The sequence below is a fragment of the Oryx dammah genome, unplaced genomic scaffold (genome assembly GCF_014754425.2).
Source record: "Oryx dammah isolate SB20612 unplaced genomic scaffold, SCBI_Odam_1.1 HiC_scaffold_5, whole genome shotgun sequence".
NCBI lineage: Eukaryota > Metazoa > Chordata > Mammalia > Artiodactyla > Bovidae > Oryx > Oryx dammah.
Window position 1 is genome coordinate 49,376,430 of NW_024070189.1, and position 27,984 is coordinate 49,404,413.

A 27,984-nucleotide genomic window follows, 5' to 3' on the forward strand; every position below is an offset into this window, starting at 1 on the left:
CCCTGTCTTCTTTACCAGAGGGCATCAGCCTCCCACTATTGAGTCTGAAATGCAAAAAAATAGATCCCAGCTGTTTTTGCTACAAGAGCATGGGCCTGTCTTGTATGTCTGCCAGCAGAACCTGCAGAGAAGCCTACTGAGGACTTCTGGGAAGGTTTGTCTGCTTAAAAGAGACACACAGAGGGAAATTTCTGTCCTGTTTCTCAGTGTGATTGTGGGAGGACATGATACCTGGCACTACAGCAGCCTCTTCTAAACCTGAGGAATCACACCTGAGGATGATGGAGTGGAGCAATGCCAAGAATCTGGGCTCCTAACAGTATCACTGAGCTGCTGAATTGACTAGCCCTGCACCTGGGACCTCTTTCTAGTTGGCAAGGTAATGTGTTCTCATTGTTAAAGCCACTTTTAAGAAGGTACTTTAAAAAAATACGTATTTATTTATTTAGCTGCATCAGTTCTTAGTTGCGGCATGCAGGATCTTCATTGTATCGTGGGGGGGATCTTTCGTTGTGGTGCACAGATTCTCTAGTTCTGGGGTGTGGGCTTTCGAGCATGTGGGTTCAGTGCTTGCGGCACTCAGGCTTAGTTGCTCTGAGGCATATGGGATCTTACTTCCCCAATCAGGGATCAAACCTGCATCCCCTGCATTGCAGGGTGGATTCTTAACCACTGGACCATCAGGGACGTCCCTAAGAAGGTACTCTTGCAACTGAAAGCATCCTACCTGATAAGAGTGGTTGACCTGATTTCTTCAGTCAGAGAGGTAGGAATTGGCTCCTGGCACCACCACAGTTATTATGCATCCTCTTTAAAGCTGCTTCCTCCTCTACGAGATGCAGGTAAGAATAATGATACCTCTTGGGTTGTTAACAGAGGCTTAAATGAGATGATGGGTGGAAAGACCTTAGCATAGAACTTGGCACATTTCATCAGCTATACTCCAGTACAAAATAAAAAGTTTAGTAATAAAAAAGAACTTGGCACACTCTTGGTACTTAATAATGAGGAACTATTACTATGATTATTTTTAAATTGAAGTATAGTTGGTTTACAATATTGTGTTTTGGGTGTATAGCAAAGTTATTCAGTTATATATAATATATTATTTTTTATTCAGATTATTTTTCATTATTGGTTATGACAAGGTATTAAAGTTGTTCCCTGTGTCATACAGTAAATCTTTGTTCCTTATCTATTTTATATATAAAATATGTGTCTATTAATCCCAAACTACTAATTTATTTTTCCCCCCAACTCCCTTTCCCTTTTGATAAGCTTAGGTGTTTTTTAAAATTATATTTGTGAGTCTGTTTCTGTTTTACAAATAGATTCATTTGTATTATTTTTTAATATTTCATAATAAGTGATATAATATTTGTCTTTGAGTTACTTCACATGTTGTGATATTCTCTAGGTCCCTCTGTGTTGCTACAATGGGCAACATTCCATTCTTTTTTATGACTGAGTAATATTCCATTGTGTTTATGTACCACATCTTTTTTATCCATTCCTCTGTCTGTGGACATTTAGGTTGCCTCATGTCTCTAACTATTGTAAATGGTGCTGCAGTGAACACTGGGTGCATGTGCTGTTTTGAATTATGGTTTTCTCTGGATATATGCCCAGGAGTGGGATTGCAGGATCATATGGTAATTCTACATTTAGTTTTTAAGGAACCTCCATACTGTTCTCTATAGTGACTGTGCCAAGTAACACTTGCAGCAACAGTGTAAGAGGGTTCCCTCTTTACCATGCCCTCTCCAGTGTTTATTACTTATAGATTTTCTGATGATGGCCATTCTGACTGGGGTTAGGTGATACCTCACTGTAGTTTTGACTTGAATTTCTCTACTAATTAGTGATGTTGAACATCTTTTCATGTGTCTCTTGGCCATCTGTGTTTCTTCTTTGGAGAAATGCCTGTTTAGATCTTCTGCCCATTTTTTTGATTGGGTTGTTTTTATGCTGTTAAAGCCTCTTGAGCTGTTTGTAAATTCTGGAGACTAATCCCTTGTTGGTCACACTATTTGCAAATATTTTCTCCCATTCTGTGAGTTGTCTTTTTGTTTTGTTTATGGTTTCCTTTGCTCTGCAAAAGCTTTTGAGTTTAATTAGGTCCCACTTGTTTTTGTTTTTATTTCTATTAGTCTTGGAGATGGATTGAAAAAGATAGTGCTGCAATTTCTGTCAGTGACTATTTGCCTATGTTTTCCTCTAAGAGTTTTTTACTGTCCAGTGTTACATTTAGGTCTTCAGTGTACTTGGAGTTTATTTTTTCTGTATGACACGGAAGAGTGTTGTGATTTATTTATTTTTTTCCCATGGAGCTGTCCAGTTTTCCCAGCACCACTTACTGAAGAGACTGTCTTTCCTCCATTGTATAGTCTTGCTTCCTTTGTTGATTAACTGACAAGGTATGCATGGTTTATTTTTGGACTTTCTGTCCTGTTCCATTCATTTATATTCCTGTGGGTTTTTTTGGTACCAGTACCATACTGTTTTGGTTACTGTAGCTTTGTAGTATAGTCTGAAGTCCAGGAACCCAATTCCTCCAGCTCTATTTTCCTTTCTCAAGATTGGCTATTCAGGGTCTTTTGTGTCTCCAGATAAATTAAAAACTTTTCTAGTTTTGTAAAAAATGCCATTGGTAATTTGATATGGATGACATTGAATCTGAGATTGCCTTGGGTAGTACAGTCATTTTGAAAATATTGATTCTTCCAATCTAAGAACAGGGTGTATCTTTCCATCTGTTTGTGTCCTCTTTGATTTCTGTCATCAGTGTCTTATAGTACAAAGGTCTTTCATTTCCTTAGGTAGATTTATTTCTAGGTATTCTTTTTGAAGTGGTGATAAATGGGATTTTTCCTTAATTTCTTTCTCATCTTTCATTGCTAGTGTATAGAAGTGTAACAGATTTCTGTGTATTAATTTTGTAACCTGCAGTTTTACCAAACTCATTGATGAGCTCTTGTAGTTTTCTGGTAACATCATTGGAATTTTCTATGCATAGTATGCCATGTACAAACAGTGACAGTTTAACTTCTTTTGCAATTTGAATTCCTTTTAATTTTTTTCTTCTCTGATTGCTGTGGCTAGGACTTCCAAAACTATGTTGAATAAAAGTGGTAAGAGTGGACATCCTTGTCTTGTTCCTGATCTTAGAGGAAATGCTTGCAGCTTTTTGCTGTTGAGTATGATGTTAACTTGGAGAAGGAAATGGCAACCCACTCCAGTGTTCTTGCCTGGAGAATCCCAGGGACGGGGGAGCCTGGTGGGCTGCCGTCTATGGGGTCGCATAGAGTCAGACACGACTGAAGCGACTTAGCAGCAGCAGCAGCATGATGTTAACTGTAGGTTGTTGTATATGACATATATGTCATATATGTTGTTTATTTGCAAAGTCACATGGAACTCTTTGTGACCCCATGGACTACAGCACTCCAGGCTTCCCTATGCTTTACTATCTCCATTGAGTCTGGGATGCCATCCAACCATCTCATACTCTGTCACCCACTTCTCCTGCCCTCAATCTTTCCCAGCATCAGGGTCTTTTCCAGTGCATTGGCTCTTCACATCAGGTGACCAAAGTATTGGAGTTTCAGCTTCAGCATCAGTCCTTCCGATGAATATTCAGGGTTGATTTCCATTCCATTTCTATGGTTTGATCTCCTTCCTGTCTAAGGGAGTCTCAAGAGTTTTTCTCCAGCACCACAGTTCAAAAGCATCAATTCTTTGGCACTCACCCTTCTTTATGGTCCTCTTACATCTGTACATGACTACTGGAAAAACCATAGGTTGGACTATACAGACTTGGGATCTAACCATAGCTTTGCATTTATTGGCAGTGATGTCTCTGCTTTTTAATATGCTGTCTAGGTTTGTCATAGCTTTTCTTCAAAGGGTCAAGCGTCTTTTAATTTCATGGCTGCAGTCACCGTCCACAGTGATTTTGGAGCCCAAGAAAATAAAATCTCCCACTTTTTCGATTGCTTGCCCATCTATTTGCCATGAAGTGATGGGATGGGATGCCATAATCTTAGTTTTTTGAATGTTGAGTTTTAAACCAGCTTTTCACTCTCCTCTTTCACCTTCATCAAGACGCTCTTCAGTTCCTCTGTGCTTTCCTGCCGTTAGGGTGGTATTGTCTACATATCTGAGGTTATTGATATTTCTTCCAGCAATCTTGATTCCAGCTTGTGATTATGTTGTGTTATGTTCCCTCTAATTCTTTCTGGAGAGTTCCTATTATATGTTAAAGGGTTTTTCTGCATCTATTGAGATGATATGATTATTCTTCAATTTTTTTTGAAGTGTATCACACTGATTGATTTGTAGATTGAAAAATCCTTGCATCCCTGGGAGAAATCCGACTTGATCATGGTGTAGGATCCTTTTAATGTATTGTTGGATTTGGCTTACTATTATTTTGTTGAGGATTTTTGCACCTATGTTCATCAGTGATATTGGCCAGTGATTTTCTTTTTTCATGGTATCTTTGTCTTATTCATTGCTTTTAGCTTAGTGTTTATCTTGGCAATTCAGTTGTCTGGTTTTGATTGGTTCCTCTCTATAGTTTCTAGTTCCTTGTTACAGTAATGTGCATTTCTGTTGGTAATCTTTCTTAATTCCTTTAGCATTTTTATTGCTTCCTTCTTGAACTTGGCATCTAGTTGACTGGAGAGGTCTGTTTTATTGTTCTTTCAAGTGATTTTTCCTCTTCTTTTTTTTTGTTTTTAATTATTTAATTGGAGGATAATTACTTTGCAATATAGTAATGGCCTCTGCCATACATCAGCATGAATTGGCCATAGGCATACATGTGACCCCTCCCTCCTAAGCCCTCCTCCCACCCTCCTGCCCACCTCATCCCTCCAGGTTGTCATAGAGCACTGGCTTTGGGTTCCCTGCATCATACATCAAACTCCCACTGGCTATTTGTTTTACATATGGTAATGTATATGTTTTAATGCTATTCTCTCAAATCATCCCACCCCTTTCTTTCTCCCACTGTGTCCAAAAGTCTGTTCTTTGTGTCTCCTTTGCTGCCCTGCACGTAGGATCTTTGGTACTATCTTTGTAGATTCCCTAATATATGTGTTAATATATGATATTTGTCTTTCTCTTTCTGACTTACTTCACTCTGTATAATAGGCTCTAGGTTCATCCACCTCATTAGAACTGACTCAAATCTGTTATAGTTGAGTTGTATTCCATTATGTATATGCACCATGACTTCCTTACTCATTCATCTGGTGGTGGACATCTACGTTGCTTCCATGTCCTGCCAAGTCGCTTCAGTCGTGTCCAACTCTGTGCGACCCCATGGATGGCAGCCCACCAGGCTCCTCCATCCCTGGGATTCTCCAGGCAAGAATACTGGAGTGGGTTGCCATCTGTCCTAGCTATTGTAAATAGTACTGCAGTGAACACTGAGGTACATGTGTCTTTTTCAGTTATGGTTTCCTCAGTGCATATGCCCAGTAGTAGGATTGCTGGGTCATATGGGAGTTTTATTCCTAGTTTTTAAAGAAATCTCCATACTGTTCTCCATAGTGGTTGTATCAGTTTGCATTCCCACCATCAGTGTAAGAGAGTTCCCTTTCCTAAGCATTTGTTGTTTGTAGACTTTTTGATGATAGCCATTCCAACTGGTGTGAGATGATACCTCATTGTAATTTTGATTTGCATTTCTCTAATAATGAGCAATGTTGAGCATCTTTTCATGTGTTTATTAGCCATCTGTATGTCTTCTTTGGATAAATGCCTGTGGAAGTCTTCTGCCCATTTTTTGATTGGATTGTTTGTTTTTCTGGAATTGAGCTTCATAAGTTGCTTGTATATTTTGGAGATTAATTCTTTGTCAGTTGCTTCACTTGCTGTTATTTTCTCTCATTCTAAGAGTTGTCTTTTTAACTTGCTTATAGTTTCCTTCATTGTGCAAGAGCTTTTAAATTTATATTATTTTAAATAGGTCCCACTTGTTTATTTTTATTTCCATTCATAAAGGATCTTGCTGTGATTTATGTCAGTGTTCTGCATATGTTTTCCTCTAAGAGTTCTACAGTTTCTGGTCTTACATTTAGGTCTCTAATCCATTTTGAGTTTATTTTTGTGTATGGTGTTAGAAGTGTTTTAATTTCATTCTTTTACATGTGGTTAACCAGTTTTCCCAGCACCACTAGTTGAAAAGATTGTCTTTTCTCCACTGTATATTTTTGCCTCCTTTGTCAAAGATAAATCTTTGTCAAAAATTTGACCTTGGTCAAATCCACAGGTGTGTGGATTTATCTCCAGACTTTCTATATTGTTCCATTAGGCTGTATTTCTGTTTTTGTGCTGGTGTTAATGACTGTAACTAGGTAGTATAGTCTGAAGTCAGGCAGGTTGATTCCTCCAGTTCCATTCTTCTTTCTCAAGACTGCTTTGGCTATTTGTGGTCTTTTGTGTTTCCATACAAATTGTGAAATTATTTGTTCTAGTTCTGTGAAAAATACTGTTGGTAGTTTGATAGGGATTGCATTGAATGTATAGATTGTTTTGGGTAGTACAGTCATTTTTACCATATTAATTCTTCTAGTCCAAGAACATGGTGTATCACTTCATCTCTGTGTTGTCTTTGATTTCTTTTATCAGTGTCTTATAGTTGTCTGCATACAGGTCTTTTGTTTCTTTAGGTACATTTATTCCTAACACGACTGAAGCGAATTAGTAGCAGCAGCAGCATTCCTAAGTATTTTATTCTTTTTGTTGCAATGATGAATGGGATTGATTCCTTAATTTCTTTCTGATTTTTCATTGTTAGTATATAGGAAAGCAAGAGATTTCTGTGTATTACTTTTATATTCTGGGACTTTACTGTATTCATTGATTAGCTCTAGTAATTTTCTAGTGGGATCTTTAGAGTTTTCTATGTAGAGAATCACATAATCTGCAAACAGTGAGTTATACTTCTTTTCCAATCTGGATTCCTTTAATTTCTTTATCTTCTATGATTGCCGTGGCTAGACTTCCAAAACTATGTTGAATAATAGTGGTAAGGGTGGGTACGTTGTCATGTTCCTGATTTTAGAGGAAATGCTTTCAGTTTTTCACCATTGAGGATAATGTTTGCTGTGAGTTTGTTATATATGGCATTTATTATGTTGAGGTATGTTCCTTCTATGCCTACTTTCTAGAGAGTTTTTATTATAAATGAGTATAGAATTTTGTCAAAGGCTTTTTTTGCTTCTTCTAAGATGATCATATGGTTTTTATCTTTCAGTTTGTTAATATGGTGTATCACATTGATTGATTTGCATATATTGAAGAATCCTTGCATCCCTTGGATAAAGCTGACTTGATCATAATATATGATCTTTTTAATGTGTTGGACTCTGTTTGCTAGAATTTTGTTAAGGATCTTTGCATCTATGTTCATCAGTGACATTAATCTACAATTTTCTTTTTTTGGTGGCATCTTTGTCTGGTTTTGGTATCAGGGTGATCTTGGCCTTGTAGAATGAATTTGGGAGTTTTCCTTCATCTGCACTTTTCTGGAAGAGTTTGATCAGGATAGATGTTAGCTCTTCTCTAAACATTTGGTAGAATTCACCTGTGAAGCCATCTAGCCCTTGGCTTTTGTTTGTTGAAGATTTTTGGTTACAATTTCGATTTTTGTGCTTGTGATTGGTCTGTTCATATTTTCTATTTCCTCTTGGTTCAGTTTTGAAAGGTTATACTTTTCTAAGAATTTGTCCATTTCTTCCAAGTTGTCCATTTTATTGGCATGTAGTTGCTCATAGTAGTCTCTTATGATCCTTTGCATTTCTTTGTTGTAACTTCTTTTTCATTTCTAATTTTATTGATTTGAGTCTTCTCCTTTTTTCTTGCTGGGTCTATCTCTTGCTCTTTTAATTGGGAATAGGTCCTCTTTTTAACTTTACTTAAATTTATCTTTGTGAATTTACGAAAAACAGTTACCTACTGTGGTCTCAAAGGACTGTTTTAATGTGGAAGTGTCTCTGTGTAGACTGTGAGTCCATTATTTTTGGTATGAATGCCAGCCATGTCTTTTTCAGAGTGGAAATTATTCCTTTGATAGTGGGTGTGATTGGTGTTGTGGTAACTAGAGTGTGCACTGCAAAGTGTGGGGAGTCCTCTGCTTAGTTCTGTGGCTGTCACAGCCCTGTCGGGGGTGGAGTCTGCTCTCCTGTTGTTGAAGTAGAAGCTCTGATGATTGGGTTCAGTAAGGCTGCACTGCCCTTAAGTGCATGCTCCTTCCCAAAGGATATGAGTGCTGAAGCAAGTGACAGAGAATCTCTGCACCACCTGTGCAGGTGTCCTTGGTTTTGCCTAGGAGCAGCCCAAGGCCATGTTCCTTACTCCGTTGTGGTTTTCTGAGACCTAGTGTTAGGCAGGTACTGGGAGCCAGGGCATTGTGGCTGCAGGAATTGAAGTGGTTATGCTGCCGCTTAGCACCTGGGCCGTCTCGGTAATAGGACCCTCCCAGGGCTTGTCTACCCCAGATATGACTCCCAGCTGTGGTGTGAGGTAGGCAGGACTGGAGTGCTCCTACTGGAAAAGGAACAGCTGTGTTCTCCTCTCCAGGGTCTACTGGGGGGTCATGTGATTGAGGTCGTGCCATCTCGTGTGTGCACCAGCACGGTCTGGTGATGCTGGACTTGCTCTTGGGCCCACTCCTCGGAACGGGAGCCCTGATAACCGGCTCTGGCATCAGTCGCCCCTGTCGTGCGCAGGCTCACAAAGTCTACCACCGCTGGAGCTGCTTTCCTCTGTGAGCATGCTGGCAGTGGGGGGTCTTATGGTGGACTGTGCCCTGTGGCAGACACTGACAGTGGAGGCCCAGGCCACACTCCAGGCAATCTCTGCACAGCTGGACTGAGTCCTCTCCCAGGGACAATCTGCTTAAGGCCAGGTTTCAGCACCTAGCTGCTGTGCATACTAGCAGCCCTGCCCAGATGGCATTTTGGGTTCACAATGTGAGGTCATGGTAGCCATCAAGTGCTGGTCCCTCTTTGCCCCGACTGCTAGCAAACCAGCACACACACGCTCCTTGCAAGCAGAGACCAGGCCCCCTTCAGCTCCCTGTTCTGGTGGACTTCCCAGCTGGCAAAGGTGGTTTCCAGGGTGAGAGACCTTTCCTCTTTCATAACTACCCCCCAGGGGTGCTGGCCCCTTCCTGATGCCTTATTTTTATTTTTTGTCTTACCTGGTTGTATGGAGATCTTTCTTGCAGCTTCGGTTGTATAAGAGCTCTTCTGCCAGTTTTCAGTTGCTTTCCTTTGAGAACTGTTCAACATTTAGATGTATTTTTAATGCATATGTGTAGGGAAGTGAACTTCATGTTCTACTCTTGATCTCCTCTTGTGTTTGTCTGTAACTGCAACACTGATTCAGATGAAGTCAAGTGTAGAGGTGGGGGGTTTCTGGCTTACTGAGGATGAGAACTCTGATACCGTGCTTCTCCATCTCTAGATTTACTACCTTTTGGAAATCGTCAGCTCACGTGGGTCTTACCACCATTATTATTATTATTTTTAATCATAGAAGCCTATTCATAATTGCAACAACCTCTTCCATTCTGCAGGAAACAGTTCAGGTAATGCTTACCTGGTCAGACTTTCTTATCAAAGGAGAAACTGAGACCAAGAGAGGGCTTCTCTCTGATAGTTTTATTCTGAAAAATGTGCATGGTTCAGCCTCTCCCCATGTCACTCATTTCCACTCACATGAGAAATGACAGAAGGACACGAGTCTGGGTTGAAATTATGTGCATTTATGGGAAACAAAGATATTCAACAACAATAACAAAGCCCTTCAATCTCTCCAAGTTCTCAACCAGCGATAATGAGGCAGTTTCAATGATTGTGTCTGGCTGGGGACTTTTCTAAAAGGGTCAGGACAGTTGAAAGACATTGGCCAAAAAGAGAAGATGCAGAAAGGGTGGACATTTTAAATGAGAGTATATTAGACCTCCCTTCTGGCCCTTCATCCTATCACCCTTTCAGGTTACAGTCTCCTTTACCTTCCTGAACTTCGCTTAGATGCAGTCTCTTCCAGAAAGCTGTCCTTGGTCTGCACCAGCTGCATCTGCTTTCTTAGTAATGTCACACACACTTTCTCATGCTGTCTCCTATCACTTTCTGCCTCACATCCATCATGTTTGAGTACATGCCTTATGACACCCATTTTTAGTAGGCATGCCCCTGAGATTGGGCCCCAGGTTGATGATTCTAGTATTCCCATTGCCCTCCCACATTAAGTGCTCAGTATACAGCAGGTGTTCAGCATCAGCAGGTAGGTGCTCAGTGAGGATTTGTTGAGTTGAAGTCAGTTCTACATTTGCCACAACACATAACCTCTTGAGAGTCATAACTGTCATTTCCACTTCTTCGTCCTTCCTTAGCAGTCTGACTCAAGCCATCTCCAGGAAGGAACAGACCTCACCATCACCAACTCATGGTTGCAGATTTGGGGAGGGGAGGAGAGATGATTAAGCTTTCATCCCTGTTCCAGAAGGCAAGGAGGCAGGAAAGGCAGCCACTGGGGAAATCAGGATGACCATGAGTGACAGCCAGTGCTCCATTTTGGAATCTCATAAGCAGTCATTCTTCAAAAGTTTCCCCCATGAAGCGTGGCCAACTGTGCAGTGGGAGCCAAGGACTGGTGGGGGTGTGGTTGGATTGCTCTACCAACCCAGAGACCAGACAACATAGGCCAGGAAGCTTTCTTTAGGACGTGGTCTGTATTACCTTTGGAGGTGTGTGTTAGAGGTTGTCTGTCTAGTTGTTCGGTTGGAGCCGTGGTGGGAACATTAGCCCTGTGGCGAGTTGTCAGGCACATAGATTGTAGTAAGGCTGAAAAATACAGGCTGCGAAAATGGGCCTCTCCTCCTAAGGGGAAGGGTCCGGAGGTTCTGGGAGCAATGAGGGAGGGTCCCCAGGGGTCCTGCAGCCCTGGCACTAACGGTGTCCTGCTGTCTCCTGCTCCTGGCTCCCACTTTCTCCCTCAGGTTCTTCACATAGGGGCCAGGCATGGGGCCATGGGAAGTAATGATGCAGAAAAGGGAAGTGCTTTTTCTTTTCCTACCATGAGTCATAGACTTGGACTAGAGAGAGGTGAGGATTAAGGATAGGAGGAGGATTAGAGAGGTGAGGATTAAGGATAGAAGGAGGATTGAAGAGGCGAGGAGAGGCCAAGGCCCTATCCATTTCTGTTTATTTCTGTAACGAATAGACGCGAAACCCACATTTCTAGCTGCATCACCCCCAGACAGCACTGAGGTCCTAATGGGGGGGGAAAGAAAATTCTTCAGGGCTCTCAAAGGTGTTCAGTGACTTGGGGAGAACGCTGTGGATCCACCTTGAGAAGGGCCCCTCTGGGGCCAGTGAAGTGTGAAAACTGCACGGTCAGCATCCTCCCTGGAGGTTGGGGGAAAGAGCCGAGAAGCAGAGAGAAGAGAGACTCCTTCAGGCACCTCTTTTAGGAAAGAGAGTTGGACCTTGGGGGACTCAAGTCAGGACAGATGTTTCAGTATAAAAAGGCTCCCCAGTAAAAGGATGGGAGTCCCCACAAATTCCTTCCCAAACCCCATTGCACTTAAAAAAGAGAAAGTAAGGAGCATAAAAATATCTTGATGATGTGGGCTTGCCTGACGGTACAGAAAAGCAAGTCTCATGGCAGGCAGTGTGTCCCATTACACAAGAGGATTATACCGAGCTTCAGTATAGAGATTTTACATATATCTTTATATAAATGCATATATATTTATAGAGCCTCTGCCTAGAACAGCCGGGCTTGCTTCTTGAGTTCATTCCTCTTCCAGAGGGCCAGCCGGTCAAACTCGGAGATGGTCATGCCAAAGACCTGGTAGAACTCTTCCTGGGACAGATGGCGCTGGAAGAAGAGGGGAGGAGAAAGAGGGGACAACTTGAGGATGTGAGAGGCAGGTGGAGGCAGCAGTGGCTCCTGTATGTTTCCTCTGGGTCTGCTGTGCCTGGCACAGTGCCTGACCCACGGAGGGCATGTGATGAGTATCTGTCGAGTGGATGACTGTGAGTGAGTGTTTCCTGGGAGGGACCTCTGTAGTTGATCTGGCTGGAGAGGAGGCTTTCTCTACTCAAGACTCAGGCGGGACTTCCCAAGTGCCTCTCGGCTGGCCTCCCCTTTCTGCATCCCTGCCCCATGCACTGTGTCCAGGAGTGTGTATGCATAATGTTACTGCTGTCTACTTTGGACAGAAAAGGAGGCATGTCCAAGATTTTAGGGTGTATTTCCTCTTAGTTTACCAAAAAATATCTGGAAGGTTTTTCCTTAGGTCAGTCAATGAAAAGAAAATTCCTCTCCCGATTTCTCCATACCATACTCTTTGTTATATGAAAAAAAGTATGCCACATAATGAAACATTGTTGTTCTTGTCTTAGTGGATTTTTTAACCCCTTTTTGCCTGTCCTTTCTCCTGTCCCTTCTGAGCAGAGTTGAAAGTTGATACAACTTTGATTTCTAAGCTTTGAGTTAGAAATATATGGCACTTAAAATGTGGCAAAATGTAAACAGTTGGTGAAGGATAAATGGATCCTCATTTTGCTATTCTTGAAACTCTTCTGGAGGTCTGAAATTTTATTTTCCAAATAAAATTTAGGATTTTGTTTAAAGAGAGAATTAGATGGCCTATATCCTGCCTGAAAGCTTACTGCATTCACTTGCTCTTGCTACCAGTTATATTAGCTCATCAGGTATTGAAGGAAATTGAATGAGAATTATGTGTACAGCCACATAACAATTAGCCAATTCTCTGGCTTGTTGTCACTGTGAATGAATGTTTTTGTCACATTTCCAAAACTTTCTTTAGGTAAAGGTAACTTTGATACTTTTGTTAGGTATTGTTGGTTATATATCATACTTTTGTTAGAGATCACTGGTTATATATCTGAGTTGACTTTTTGGGTAATTAGTATTTAACCCTGCCTACCACCAGTTACCTATATTGCATTTTTATCATGCTCATATGTTCACCCTTTTCTCCTTTAATTCTTCTGATCACTCTGAAAACCAGGAATTATTTCTACCCAATTGAAAAGTGAGAAAAGCAAAAGTTAGAGAATTAAAATGACTTGCACCACCCCCCCAAAAATAAAAAAAATAAAATGACTTGCCCAGAAGGGAGGCGAGGCCACTAGGTAGGTAGCAGAACTGAGTCTAGGGCTCCTGATTCCAAATGTAGTTTATGCCCACCACCCTCTTGGTCAATTTCAAAAATACACAAGAGAGAAAACAGCACAATTCACACCCATGCCCCTAACCCAGATTCAATGACCATCAGAATCTACCACATTTTCTTCTTTTTCCTCTCATTAAGTGTCTTAACTCTAGATACTGTCTCTTCACTCCTACATACAGCAGTTGGCATCTCCAAGCATACTGGGTATTTATTTTCTTACATAACCACAACAGCATGGGCAAGAAAAAAATGACAATTCCACAGAATTACCTAATAGTTGTCCACAATAAAATTCTCCCAATAGTCTCAAAAGTATCTTTTTAGAGCTGGTCTGTTTGAATAAGGATTGAGACAGCACCCACATGTCACATTTGGTTGTTAGACTCCTTCAGACCCCACCAGTCTAGACAGTGTCCTTCTTTTGTTCATGCTATTGACTCGCCCAGATCTGTTTTACTTTCACTGAAGTGCTGAAAATATGTGGACATGAGAACATTCTCTGCCCCTTCCATAGTAAAGCCTGAGGGGAACTGTAATTTAGTCTAATCTGTTCTTTTTCTGTTGTTGGAGAGTGATGGTTACTATTGATTCTCTAGCTGGCTTTCGCCACTGTGTTAAAAAATCTTTAACACAGTATAAAGGAATTAAGCCGAAACTACTCAAGCAGCCCCTGTAGGACACGCTGAGGAATCTGAGGCTTTCTTCTCTCTGTTGAGGGCCACATGGAGTCTCCTTTCTCCTGAGTTCTCAGAGCATTTAATGGCAGCCTATCCACTTGACATCCATCACAGACTTTAATGCATAAAGATTGTGTGCACGGGCTTTAGAGCCAGGCAGATATGAGTGTGTGACTTTGGACATGGTACTTTTGACATCACTGAGCCTCAGTGTCCTCTTGTGAGAGTGGCAGCATGCCAGTGCCTGCCCTCATGGATCCTGAGCGGATGACTGAGATGATGAGGGCCATGCTCTCGGCACAGTGACTCCCTGGCACTCTCGTTAGTGCAGGGATCTCTTCATGTGTCTGTCACACCGTGTGGCCTGGTCTCCGTCTCCTTTGATTTCATCTCCTCCTCTTCCTCGTCCTCTCTCCTGGGCTCACGTGGCCCCAGGCACACTCACCTCCTGCTGTCCTCCAACACACCAGGCTCACTCCTGTGTCAGGGCCTTGGCGGTGGCTGTTTCCCTGGTCCAGAATGTGCTTCCTTTCTATATAAGCATGGTTTATACTTCAAGTGTTTGCTCAGATGTCATGTTTTCAACGAGCTCTACTCAGACCTCCCTATGTAAGCCTGCAACTCACCCCTCCAGCTCCCAATCCCCCTCACTCTGCTCTCCTCTTACCCCTTCCCCTCAGCCCCGTTACCTCCCAACACACTATTATTTCCTTATTATTGTATCATTTCCTTATTATTCTATCATTTACTATATGTCTCCTCACATGAGAACACCAGCTCCAAGGGGGCAGAGATCCTTAGTTTGTTCACTGATAACACTGCAAGCACCTAGAGCAGTATCTGGTATATATAATAGGTTTGAAGAAATATTTATTGTGCGAATAAGTATCTATACTTTGAGCTCCCTGAGGACAGAGGGGTCTCCTTCTTCAGTGCCCACCCTGAACTGCTGCTGCAGGGTCTCTAGCCCAGGAGTCTCAGCTCAGGCTACATACCAGACATCTCTGGGAACCTCTGAAGAACACTGATGCCTTAGCCCCTTCCCCACATTGCGATTTAATTGGACTTAGGTGGGACCCTGTACTAGTATTTTTAAAAAGCTCCTCAAGTGATTCTTAGAGAAGGTTGTGTTTTCCTGGGTGTCTAGGAGCAGAGCAGTTGGTCATCCAGGATGAACCAGGCTTGCGAACATTTTCATCCCTAAATGCTTGCTCCTCTGAGCTGCCGAGGGAGCTGTCCCCGTCAGCACCGGCAGACACTTATGTGGGGAGAATCACCAGCTTCTGTCCCTGCTACCCCAGCCTGCTAGAGCTGGAAGGACTCACAGCGCATCCTGGCCGCCCACACCCCCCCTCCTATGGCTTCAGCCCTCTACTCGGGGCAGATTCCTTCGCTGTCAGGTCAAGGGCGTCCCAAGAAGTGCCGAGCCTCCTCTCTTACAGGCCTGCACTCAATTCCACAGACAACTCCTGACCCTTCTCCTCGTCCAGGCCCTGTGGTAGATGACAGCGTGTCAGACAGAGGAGATGGATGGCTTGATGAGCTGATGCAAAGGAGAAAGGTACGGGGTCTGTGCTCTGGACACAGGGCTGGAGGAGGCTGGAAGAGAAGGCGAGTGACACACCCTGAGAAAAGCTTTGGGGAGGCTCTGGGGCACAGGCGTCACTAGAATGGAGCCCTGAGGAGTGAAGGGGCTGCTAAGATGGAAAGGGTGTTCCAGGGAGAGGCAGGGAGGGAAGGGGCAGGGGGTACTTCTGGAGTTGGTGTAAGCAGGGACTGGAACTCCACACCCAGTGCACTGGACGGCTCGAGAGTCCAAGGCCATGCTCAGGCCTCGTCTGTTCTGTATTGCTTGCTGTTGCTCCTCCCTCCTTGTCCACCTGGACCTGCCCACCCCAAGTCCATCCAGTTCCTCCCTCTCCCTGGAGGCCTGTGTCAGCACAGCCAGCCTTGTGGTCTTCAAGTAACAGCACAGAAACTCTGGAGAGCTTTCTACTCAGTATACTGCTGGATTCCATGTCAAGGGCTCCGTGTGTACTGTCTCATGTATGTCACTTGGCAACCTGAGGGAAGCATGACAATCACCCCTTCTTACAGAGGAGAAAACCAAGGTTTGGAGAGGGGCCAGTTCGTCACGTGGCCAAGCTGTCCACCTAGGGATGGCAGCATCAGGGTTGGAACCTAGGGAGTCCTGCCCGAGACTTGCTTATATGTTTACCCTCTGCAGAGCACTGCGCCCATCCTTTCCCACTGCAGGCACCAGTTTTCTATACAGTCCTGTGTAACGCCAGTGCTGTGTCTTTTCTTAGCACACAGGCTGCAGGCCCTTGAAAGGCAGGAACCAGATTCAGCTCTCCTCTTACATCTGCAAAAGTATCAGCCCAGTTTGGAGACACGCTATAGCTGTGCATTACAGATGCTAACTGAATCAAGAGGCTGCATAGAACAGCAAGGAACAGCCTGGGCTAAGGAAACCAGGTAGGAGTCTCTGCTTTTTCAACCAGCTGTGTGACCCCTATGTCATTCATTCTGTCTGTCCCTCCCGAGCTGGGTTTGACCAGTCAATTTCTGCAAGCACTTCAAACCCAGAGGCTTCTGCTCAGTTTCTGTACCTACCTCTAAACGTGTCCGGTCCACATCCTTGGGCAGTCGGTTTCTCCCTCTTGTGGTCACCAGTAGCAGTTCATAAGGGTAGATCTGAGGAGAGAGGAGGGGGTGTTTGTAGGCTGGGTGAGGGTGGTGGCTGCGATCCCTCTTCTCTCCAGGAAGGGCCAGAGATTATCAAGTCTGGAGGAAGCACTGGTGCATCCTCTTTGGGGTTTCCTGGCAGCCTCAAGGCGCCGTCTCCCAAAGGCAAGGCCCCAGAGTCCTCGGATACTGCCAGGGATGAGCGTGGTGTGGCAGCAGAAGGGCTCCTGCATGTGAATGTCTCATATCTGTGATTGGCAAGCCTCCAGGAAGGTCTCTGAGGCCTGGGGGAACTGGTTTCAGGAGGCAAGAGATGTAGGGCAGGATTCAGGGAAAGTGCCCAAGAAGGGTCCGGAAATGCTAGTCCTGAGAGGACCCTTGGGGTTATTTGTCGATGTTCCCTTCCCTGCATAGACAGTGCTGTCATCTTCCCGCTCGTCCCCAGTGTAGCAACTTGCAGGGTCCCAGAGACCCCCAGGGTCTATGTATCTTTACCTTGTACTCTGCAGAGAGAAAAGAGACACACAAAAAGTAGAAACCATCAGTCTTTGCTTTGCATCCCTACACTGGCTTCTGTTATAGAGACCCTGTCCTTATTGAATTCATCCCAAATCAAGGCTGGTTTGACTACAATGGAGAAAGGGGTTGGGCTGATCCAGGGGCAGGTTTTTAGAGATATTTAGAATAGAAATAAGAAGAGCCTGGGGGCCATGAAGCACATGGGTGAAGTCCTTCATCTTCCAGGGGGATTCCTCCAGGGTTTGATGTGGACCTGCCTGAGCCTGCTTACTGGAGCCAGATGAGGCTGGTGGAAGAGCATCACAGCGTGAGGATCATGGAATTTTTTCTGGGAACAATGTGTCTGGCTCTGAGTGTTTCCCTCCACCCGGGGACTGGCAGGCAACTCCAGCTCAGCAGTACTGGGAGAAAAGCAAGCAGTCTGTGATGGCTCTGGGAATCCAGATGGGACAAATGGCCTGGAGATCACCCAAGGCCAGGGACCTGAGAGGATGAGGGAGGAGCAGGGGAAAGGGGAGGGAATGGGAAATGAAAGGGAACTCGGGGTTTAGATAGAGCCCAGGGTGGGGCCATAATCGTTTGTCAAATGGGCAGTTGTGAGCAGTGCATTATAACGAAGTCCCAGGAGAGGCCCACACTCACCTCGCATGCCCCAGTTGACGGCGTTCATGCTGTCGTAGTGGAATAGGTCTGCGCTGGGTGTCTGCAGGGGAGATAGAAGCAGGGCTGGCCTGAGGTGGGCTCACCTCTGCCTCACTCAAGTCCTCACCCATCTCCAGAAAGTGGACTGGAGCTGGTGGGACTCGGTGCTGTCTCAGAAGCCTCAGTCTCAAGTTGGGATGATTTAATTTGCTGCTGTGTGCCTAGGCCTGGCACATAGTAGGCACTCCTAAATAGTCATATACTGGTGAACTGCAGCATATACTTTCTTTCATTACTCAAGTATCATTTTTTCTATGAGATCTACCCTGACAACTCTATCTAAAATTATAAGTCGCCCCTTCCCCAACTCACCACCCTTCTTGTCCTGCTCAACTTCCCCCTTTTTCCCCACAGCACTCACTACCCTCTGCTGCTGCTGCTGCTGCTGCTGCTGCTGCGCCGCTTCAGTCGCGTCCAACTCTGTCTACATACTGTGCATAAGGTGGTTTGTATACTACGTGCTACTGCTTGCTTTCTGTTTCTCCCTACAAGAATACAAGCTCCAAGGGGCAAGGGTTTTTGTTTGATTTGGTCACTGGTATTCCAAGCACCCAAAGCAACGCCTGGCATACATCAATGGCTTTCAGTATAAACATCTGTTCATGAACAAACATCCAGGCCCTGGGCATGTTGAGGACAGGGTCTGTCTGTCCCCTGCTTGGGAGAGGGGATGGTATTAACACCAGCCATCACTCTCCCATGGAGCTCTGATCCTTTTTGTGTGCTTAACCCTAAAATCATCTCTTACACAGTTAAGTCTCCCACTTCTGACCCTTTGCAGTCTCTTCTCTACACAAGGGGGAGCCCATTAGAAATCTGAGTTGGATGGTGCAGCACACCCATGGGAAACCTTCTGAGTCTTTACCAGCGATGGGCCCTAATGACACCTAATGACATCTCCACGCTCACTCCATCCCAGCCTCGTGTCCTCTCCACTGAGGAACTCTGACATGGTGCTTGCCTCTATTTGGGTGGCTCTTCCTCATCTTGGACAGGTGAGGTCGTCCCTCCCTGCACTCAGGCCTTTGTTTACATTCACCCCTCTCTGGCGTTCTCCAAATACACATGACTGCTGACTTCAAGTCACACATGCACTTACAGGTCATCTGTCTCTCCAGCTAGAATGTGAGCTCCATAGGAGCAGCAAATATGTTCACCGTGGGACCCCCAGCATCCTGAACAGTGCTGGCCCTTGGTAGGTGTTCAGTAATGAACGTCTGCCTTAATGTCCCTCCCCTCCCCCCATCCCTTGTCTAGTCACAGAGCCTCTCCTTTTGCCAACAAGCCATTTTTCATTCCCTTTCAGTCCTTAAACCAATTCAGCTTCCATGAAGGTTTTACGCTGTAGGATATCTAAGAGTTCGGAAGGCTCCAGGCCACCGCAGGTGAGTCAGCTGGCCTGAGCTCGAATCCTGGCTCAGCACTTACTAGGAATGAGAGCTCAAGCAGGTCACTGTACCTGTCTGTACCTCCAATTCTTCATCCACAAAATAGGTTATTAAGAATAGTAACTACCTTGCAGGGTTATAACAAGTGAGTGCTTGTACAGTGCTCAGCATGGAGTAATTGTGCCATGAATACTAGGGGCTCCCAGCCCTCCCGTGGAGGCTCTTTGTCAATGCATCTCTAGCCCCAAAGCCTCTGTCTAGGCTTCCCCCGTTTATCATCACCCACGAGCAGATGCAGGAATTGTGAGCCGCTTGGGGATAATGTCCCCAGTGCATCCTCTCTTACTTACCCTGTGTAGCCCGTTTCTTCTGTAGGCAGGCAGGGAGGCAGATTTAGAGATGAGGGGATCTAAAAAGGAGCCAAAACAATTACCAGAAGTCCCAAGTCAGGGTTTCCTCTCCCTGAGGTCATCTGGGCAAATGGCCAGGGTTACTCCCCACTTTCATAGGAAGGGGCATGGACAGGGGCCGCCAGCTCCTTCCACTGCTCTCCAGGCTTACAACTGACCATCTCAGGGGTGCCTCACCCTGGCAGAATTCAAGGCCACCCCAAAGTACCCACTCACAGAGTCTTTTGGCCTTAAATGCTCACATTTACACTCCTATGATGCACCCATGTGTCCTGGCCACAGGGTGGTTCTGAACATAGGCCCTGGGATTGGAGTTGAGCTCAGAACTCAGACAGGCAGGCTCCCACATGGGTGGAAGATGTGTATGCTCTTTCTTTCTCTCTGGGAGCTGTTGGGCACGGCAGCCCTGGTTCCAGAACCGAAGGTTAAGGCCCACCATCTGACAAACACAGTGGGTGGACTATGTCAGATGAGGACTGTGCTGGGACCTCCATGCTGTATACTCATCACAGCTCAGGGGGCCCTGCAGCTGACTCAGCTCTGGCCCTCACACAACATGATGGTCTGAAAGTAGGGTGGGCAGTACGTACCGCTGTCGGCCAGGTAGTGGGACCGAGGGGCTGCAAGAGAGAGAAGTTGGAGATCAGTGCTCATGTTGACAGAAATAGCTCTCATTCCTGGGCCACCCAGGCCGGCAGGGCGGAGGGCGTCTTCAGTGCCTCTTCCCACCAGTCAGCTTCTAATTGCTGCACCTGCAGCGGGTCCTCCCTCCTCAGGCCAGCATGCAGCCCAGAGCAGGTGCTCTGTGATATTCGCTGCACACGTGCCATTGAATGGAGCTAAATTTTGACCAGCACTGATAGAATGTAGAGCCCAGAGCCACTGGTAGAAAACAGTGCCCCTCAGTGGTCAAACAGGGAGACAGCTCATCAGTTCATCCTGGCTCTGCCATTAATAGATGCCCAGCTTCAGATTAGTAAATCATGCTTATCTGTAAGATAGGGAAGGACAGTGTCTCCTTTATAGGGTTCTTGTGAAAGATATAGGGCACCATACAGTAAATATCAGCACAGTGTCTGACAGATACCTCAATAAACCCTCAATAAAACTGGCTTTATCATCATCATCACTACCATTATCATCTTTGATCTCACCTGCAGTCAAGATGCAGTACATACAGCAAAGAGGGGAAAAAGCTTATGGCCTGAGTCACTCTGTGTTGGGTCTGACTGGGCAAGAGGTCCCTCCTCTATGAAGTGGGTGGTAATAATCCCTCTACATTCTGGGTCTTTGTGAGGACCAGGGCTATAGTGTATCTGCAAATGCCCAGAATACTGGATTATAATTGGTACCTTTCTTTATCCATCAGGTATTGACCTGAGACAGGATTTCCTGGCAGGACTGAATCCCACAGGGGTAAGTAAGAGATGAGGCAGGCAGAGTTATGTGTGGGTCCAGGAACAGGGAGGAGCTTACACTGAGAGCCTCTCAGGGCAAAATGCTTGAACCAAGCCTCTGATTGTACACTTCCAGTGATGGAAGACTCAACTACCTCAATAGTCAGCCCTGTTTATCTTCAGACTATTAGAAGAGTTTTTTCTTTCTTTACATGGCACCTGACTGGAAGTCACAGCTTCAGATTGACCCAAAGAGGCAGAAGTGCCTCCTCAGGTCACAGCATGGTCTTTAGCCTGTATTCTAGACCCTGGTGAGGCTGTGTAGGAGGTTAGATTCACTTAGGGAAGAACTGATGGGGAAGAAAGTGCCCCCCCTCCAGCAGGCTCTGGGGCAGTGCTTACAGCCATTTAGGGACACATCGTAGCCAGCTGTGTGCAGGGCCTCCCGGCTGCTGGTGGAGCTCCGGGGCGGGGTCCAGGGGTCTGCATAGGAACTGGACCTGGCCTTCATCTCTTCCTTCAGAATTAGTCTGCCGATTCCACTCTGGAGCTGGGGGTGGGAGAGGAGGAAGATGAAGTTAGAAGGAAACAAAGAACACTGAGCTGAAACAGGCTTGGGGAGGGCTGAGGGACCAGACTCTGGAGTGAACCTCTCACATTATTTGCCTTCCCCGTGTCCCTCTACCTTCGTAGCATCCATGTTTTCTTTAGGGGGACTTCATTTCTCTTCTACAAGTAGTCCTGTGGTCACGGGGGGGCGGGTCCTGGTGGTGGGCACAGAAATAAGACCTGGCCAACAACAGCATTAACCCTGTCCACAGTGATTGGTTCAGCGATGGACAGATGGCGCTAGCTAGGCCAGGGAGAGCCTTCCTGGGACTCTTGGAGTTGCTGGCACCCATTTTTTAAAAAACAGACATTTTTTGGGGGGTGAAATTCACAAAACATAAAATTAACCATTTTCAAGTGTCCACAGAATACAGTAAGTGGCATTTAGTGCATTGCTGAAACTGTAGCCACAACCTCCACCTATTTTCACATAATTTTTATCATTTTACCCCAAAGAAGACCCTCTACTCATTAAATGATCACTCTCTTTTCCCCCCTTTCCTTCCAGGCCTTGATAATCACCAGTCTCGGTTCTGTCTCTGTGGCTTTACCCCTTCTGGATATTCCATATAAATGGAATCGTACAGTATGTGGGCTTTTGTGTCTGGCTTCTTTCTCTAAGCATAGTGTTTGCAGGGTTCAATACATTGTCCCGTGTATCAGCACTTAATTCTTTTTGCAGCTGACACTCTGTCATATGGATATGCCACATTTTGTTTATTCATTTGCGAGCTCATGAACATTTGGGCTGCTTCCACCTCTTGGTTACTGTGAGTGGCACTGCCACGACCTGCGTGTATGTGATTAGGTGCCCGTTTTCAATTCTTCTGGGTATATACCTAGGAATGGAATTGATGGGTCTGTGAACAAAGAACACCTCCTGCCACATCAATAAACAAAGGATGTGGCAGCCACCCCTGCCCCCCAGTGCACCCCGAGGGGATTCAGAGTGGAGTAAAACAGGATACTGGCCCTAGATAGCTAAGGTGCCTGTCAGATGAATCATTTCAGTGAGCCCAGACTCTTGCATCTTACCATACAAAGAAAAGGGCTAAATTCATTAACTTGAGATGTTTGTTTTTCCCTTAATTATAATCTTTTGATGTTTGACTATTTTTTGTCTTGTTTTACAGAAACTCCTTTATCTCTTGGTTCCTCCCTTACCTCTTCAGAACTGTGCCTCAGAGATATCTGAGAGCTTAGGTCCTTAGTGTCTGCTGAATAAAACATAATTCTCAATTTTTCGGGCTTCCCTGGTGGCTCAGAGGTTAAAGTGTCTGCCTGGAATGCAGGAGACCTGGGTTCGATCCCAGGGTTGGGAAGATGCCCTGGAGAATTCCATGAAGTGTATAGTCCATGGGGTCGCAAAGAGTTGTACATGACTGAGTGACTTTCACTTCACTCTCCTATTATTGGCTGATGATCCTAAGTTTTATTCAGTGGTGTTAAACTCCTCACTGGAAGAGAGGTAGGTTATCCTTGAAACTTAGTTTCAAGAAGAGGTACCTGGGTTATCTGTCTGAAGACACTGTGAAGACTTTTTGCCCAGTTTAGACACTGAGCGGGTTATCCTCAGTTGAAATACTGAGGAGACTTGGCTCAGTTGTAAGACCCTGAGTAAGGTTGGACGGAGTAATTATATAGACTGGCTTGTCATTTTTCCTTGAATTGGATGCTTAGAGTTTGTCGAAATAAAAGTGAAGATATCTCATGAGAGCTTTCAGCTCAGAAGGAACATCACCTCCTGGCTGGCAATGGCTTTCTCAGGAAACCGAGAAACTTGTGGGAGTGATAGAGGCAAGTCCTCACACCGTGCAGTTGTACCTGTTAGGGTAACTCACTCTTTTTACTTAAAAACTTGCTTTCCATGGACATGCAAAAGAGCCAACCACTCCATACTCCAAGCACCCACAGTGATCTCAGGCTACTGAAGGGAGAAACCAAAACATAGGGCTAAAAGGACTCCAGGCTAAAATCTAGAGGAGTTAAGCTCACATCAGCACATTGGCTCACCACTAGTCATCACTAGTGATTTTATTTTGACAAACTGACCTTGGAATGGGGAATAAAGCTTTCAAAACAAAAAGAATAAGGATCGACAGGCTGCCAGCCTCTAAGACCCCAGCCAGATTTCTGCATGTACGAAACTTAATATTTACAAGTACTTACTTCATTAGGAATTGAAGGAACTCTTGTCCTGAAAATGACTATGGCAGGGGTGGGGGTGGAGAGGGCCTCTTCTATTGAGTGCACAGTTAAATTAGAGAAAGCCGTCTTGATAAAACATCTTTACGGAATTCTGACCTTAAAGAAACAAAAGCCCTTCTAGGGAGAACTTGCATTTCTGTCCCTGTGTCTTTGAGATGTAAGTATTCTACCTGATTTTCTTAGGCATTTTGTGTATGTGTCATCAGTGTGGGCCGTATTCACATTTCTTATTTTTAGAAACTTGCAGGATAAAGACAGTTGCTTTTAATTATCAAAAATGGTCTACTGGCTAAATGATATTAAGTCTTTTTCACAAAGAGCAAGGCCATAGTAATCTGAGCAAGCAAATTTAACTTATTCCAACTGTTATTTATAAACTAGTAAGTTTATATTGTAATACCTGATTTATAACTAAGTTTTTAAGGTGAAGCTAATGTAAATATACATATACATTACATGAGGTGTCTCTACCTCCAGAAAAAACTGTCTAAATTTATAAAAGAACTCTATTTAATTAGCTTAAAAGTAAGTGCTTACAAATTAAATACTTTGATGCTTTTGAACTGTGGTGTTGGAGAAGACTCTTGAGAGTCCCTTGGACTGCAAGGAGATCCAACCAGTCCATTCTAAAGGAGATCAGCCCTGGGTGTTCTTTGGAAGGAATGATGCTAAAGCTGAAACTCCAGTACTTTGGCCACCTCATGCAAAGAGTTGACTCATTGGAAAAGACTCTGATGCTGGGAGGGATTGGGGGCAGGAGGAAAAGGGGGCGACAGAAGATGAGATGGCTGGATGGCATCACCAATTTGATGGACGTGAGTTTGAGTGAACTCCGGGAGTTGGTGATGGACAGGGAGGCCTGGTATGCTGCAATTCATGGGGTCACAAAGAGTCGGACACGACTGAGCAACTGAACTGAACTGAAACAAAATGAAACTGGCCAGAATGAATTTCACGTTCATCTAGGAAATATTCAATATTAAATTAATACCCGGTATTAAAGCTAACTTAAGCTTGCTGGTTTAATTAAGATAGACATCTCTTTTGTCAGGCTTTACTGAAGGTCAGTAAGTTCATGTTATTTCTGTTGCAGTGTTTGTCAGCAAAAAAAATTGGTATAATGATATTTTTGCAAGTTATAAAAATAAAGGTAAATGAGATTAAAGTTTTCAGGTGAACCCTTTAGGAATAATTATGATTTGGGTTTTTAACTGCTTTTGAACTGTGTTATTGGAGAAGGCTCTTGAGAATCCCTTGGACTGCAAGGAGATCCAACCAGTCCATCCTGAAGGAAATCACTAGAAGGACTGATGCTGAAGCTGAAACTCCAATATTTTGGCCACCTGATGCAAAGAACTGACTCCTTGGAAAAGACGCTGATGCTGGGAAAGACTGAAGGCAGGAGGCGATGGGGACAACAGAGGATGAGATGATTGGATGGCATTACCAGCTCGAAAGACATGAGTTTGAGTAAGCTCTGGGAGTTGGTGGTGATGGACAGGAAGCCTGGCGTGCTGTAGTCCATTGGGTTGCAAAGAGTAGGACACGACCGAGCGACTGAACTGATGATTTGGGTGTATTGATTTAAAATAGTTTCTGCAGATTTTTGGTAACTGAAAACTTTAGAGTTTTTCCTATTAATTTTAAAATTGTTCTTTCATATTGGAGTAGAGGTGATTTACCATGCTATGTTAGTTTCAGGTGTATAGACAAATGATTCAATTATACATATAAATAATCCATTTTTCAGATTCCTTTTCCATAAAGGTTATTATAGAATATTGAGTTCCCCATGCTATACAGTAGGTCAAAAGGACAAAACATTTCAAAAATACAAATCACTTATAGAAAAAGAATCTCACCAACCTGTCAAAAGCAGTATTGCAAGAAAACTTTGTTCTCTTAACAGAGAGAGGAACCAAATCCAGTCTTGTGCCAGCCTACTTCTAATAGTAATATGCAGTTACCTGTGTTTGTTTTTGAAATTGTCACTTTGGTGACAACTGGTCAAGTAAGTATTGTTTCACAGTGATCTATGATCCTGTTTGGCCAAGTGTTTTGAAACCTATGTGATATTTTTGACAAATGTCCCAAATAACAAATTCTAACTGAAGTTATTTGATCCCTAGCTAACTCTGGGATGCTTCAAAGAAATTCTGAGCCATCTCAGAAATTGGTATTTATTTGGTATGTTATTAATAAATCAGGGGTCTCCATCCTCTGGGCCATGGACTGGTACCTTCTGTCAGATCAGTGGTGGCCAGATTAGAAATAAAGTGCATAATAAATGTAATGTACTTGAATCATCCTGAAACCATCCCCCTGGTCCACGGAAAAATTATCTTCCATAGAACAGTCCCTGGTACCAAAGGTTGGGGACTGCTGTGTTAAATTACTTGAGAAGCACTGTCAAGGTTATATTGTATGGGTAAATATCACTAATATAGATATTCCAAAATTTATATGGAATTCCTGAAAATCTGATATGTCCTACTATAAAGTTATAAGCCATAATTCTAGTTATCTTAAAATGTTCTATATCACAGAAATATCCAAGTATCTTGTCAGTTATAATAAGTCAGATCTTTAACCTTGCCATTTTAAGTCTTGTTGTTTATAGACAATCACTGTTTTACTCTGACACTTCTATAAAATGAAAATCTTAAAAAAGATTCATTAAAAATGACTTTTGATAAGCATAAGTTTCTGATAACTTTTAGATCATACTCCTGAACTGGGTAAGAAATTTAAAAACGAATGGAAAACCTAACAACTTCATCTAGATTAACAGGAATTAATTACATGAGACTGAATGAATTGATAACTTTAAGACTTTTTCTGATTTATACTGGTTTTTAATTTCTGTTCTTCAGATAAACTTTCCTCTTACACTATGACCTACAGCAAGTTGGTAAAGTATACCTTTGTAAACAAAGATGAAACATTTACCTTTGTTTCTCTACCTGATCCTTCCAGAATTTGGCTTTTCCAGCTGGATTCCCTGTGGACTTGATGACTTGTTTTGACCAGACTACAACTAGTTATACTAATGACTCTTTTAGTTTGTTCTCTCTTGTTGTTTTCAAATTGTTTATACTTTGTGCCTCTCTCTGCTGCACTATCAGTTTATTAATGTTACCAGCTATTTCGCTTACATTCTATTTTATAAGATTGTTATCTCTTACTTTACCAACGTGTAATCAAGCCTCCAACAAATTTAATGTTATCTCAAGGCAGTTGATCATGTACATAACTCTACATACAATAGCTGTAATACTGCAACTCTAGATATGGGAAGAAGGAACAAGGGAAAACATTTCCTGGATCATAACAGACTAGTAAGACACATGACCCAGAGATTTTTAGGTTATCAGCAGGGCCTGCTCCAAGAAAAATCAGCACATTCAGTGGCCTGTTAACGGAATCTTTGCCTGATCTAGGAATGCACCTTCCTGGCACCAAGGGACAAAATCGGTCATGCAGTGCCTCCAAAATCGGTCAAATTTATTACCAAGAGGAAGCACTGTGAGCAAAGAATGTCACCTGCCATATCAATAAACAAAGGATGTTGCTGCCACTAACCTCTGTGGCTCCTCTCAGTGGTATACCCTGAGGGGATTCAGGATGGAGAAGAACAGGATACCTACCGACCGTAGACAGTTAAGGTGCAAATTAAGGAATGATTTCAGTGAGCCCAGCCCCTTGCATCTTCCCATACATAGAAAAGGGCTAAATTCATTACCTGGAAATGTCTGTTTTTTCTTTAGTCAGCAGCAATCTTTTGATGTTCAACTTCCTGATTTTTTTTTTTTTTTGCAAAAACTATATATCCTGGCTCCTCCCTTACCTCTTTGGAACACTATCTCAGAGCTATCTGAGAGGCTGAATCCTGGGCTTAGGTCCTCAGTGTATCTACTAAATGAAGCATAATTCTTAGCTTTTAGGTGGTGTGTTTGTGTGTTTTCCGTCGACAGTTCCTGTTGTAATTCTACACGGTAACTTGGTGAGGGCCACAGACTTCCTCAGCAGCCGTACCACCTTCCATTCCCACGAGCAACATACAAGTCACTGGTGCCCACTGACCACCTGACGGCAGGAAGAACCTACAGCTAGTCCTATCAGCTGACTTTTCTCTTACGCCAAGTTTTGCATTTCCTTTTT

General features: G+C 43.8%; 1 protein-coding gene and 1 long non-coding RNA gene across 9 annotated transcripts in view; one reads left to right on the plus strand and one right to left on the minus strand.

Moving 5' to 3' along the window:
* Positions 1 to 22,856, plus strand: part of LOC120863433 — a 34,363-nt gene extending 11,507 nt beyond the window's left edge. The window contains exons 3-10 of the long non-coding RNA XR_005720995.1: positions 208 to 379; positions 657 to 842; positions 15,365 to 16,380; positions 18,593 to 18,806; positions 18,913 to 19,006; positions 19,118 to 19,196; positions 22,124 to 22,601; positions 22,749 to 22,856. This is a non-coding gene — a long non-coding RNA (uncharacterized LOC120863433). The remainder of the gene's footprint in view (positions 1 to 207; positions 380 to 656; positions 843 to 15,364; positions 16,381 to 18,592; positions 18,807 to 18,912; positions 19,007 to 19,117; positions 19,197 to 22,123; positions 22,602 to 22,748) is intronic.
* ABLIM3 (actin binding LIM protein family member 3) overlaps positions 9,663 to 27,984 on the minus strand; it is a 130,854-nt gene continuing 112,532 nt past the window's right edge. For 7 of the 8 annotated variants that reach the window (XM_040239639.1, XM_040239640.1, XM_040239638.1 and 4 more), the window contains 7 exons: positions 21,409 to 21,556; positions 20,200 to 20,229; positions 19,550 to 19,608; positions 17,752 to 17,812; positions 17,086 to 17,093; positions 16,519 to 16,599; positions 9,663 to 11,901 (listed from right to left, as the gene is read on the minus strand). In XM_040239639.1, the coding sequence (XP_040095573.1) occupies positions 11,788 to 11,901; positions 16,519 to 16,599; positions 17,086 to 17,093; positions 17,752 to 17,812; positions 19,550 to 19,608; positions 20,200 to 20,229; positions 21,409 to 21,556 (501 nt within the window). In that variant the 3' untranslated portion in view covers positions 9,663 to 11,787. The remainder of the gene's footprint in view (positions 11,902 to 16,518; positions 16,600 to 17,085; positions 17,094 to 17,751; positions 17,813 to 19,549; positions 19,609 to 20,199; positions 20,230 to 21,408; positions 21,557 to 27,984) is intronic. The other variant, XM_040239635.1, reaches the window with a different exon arrangement.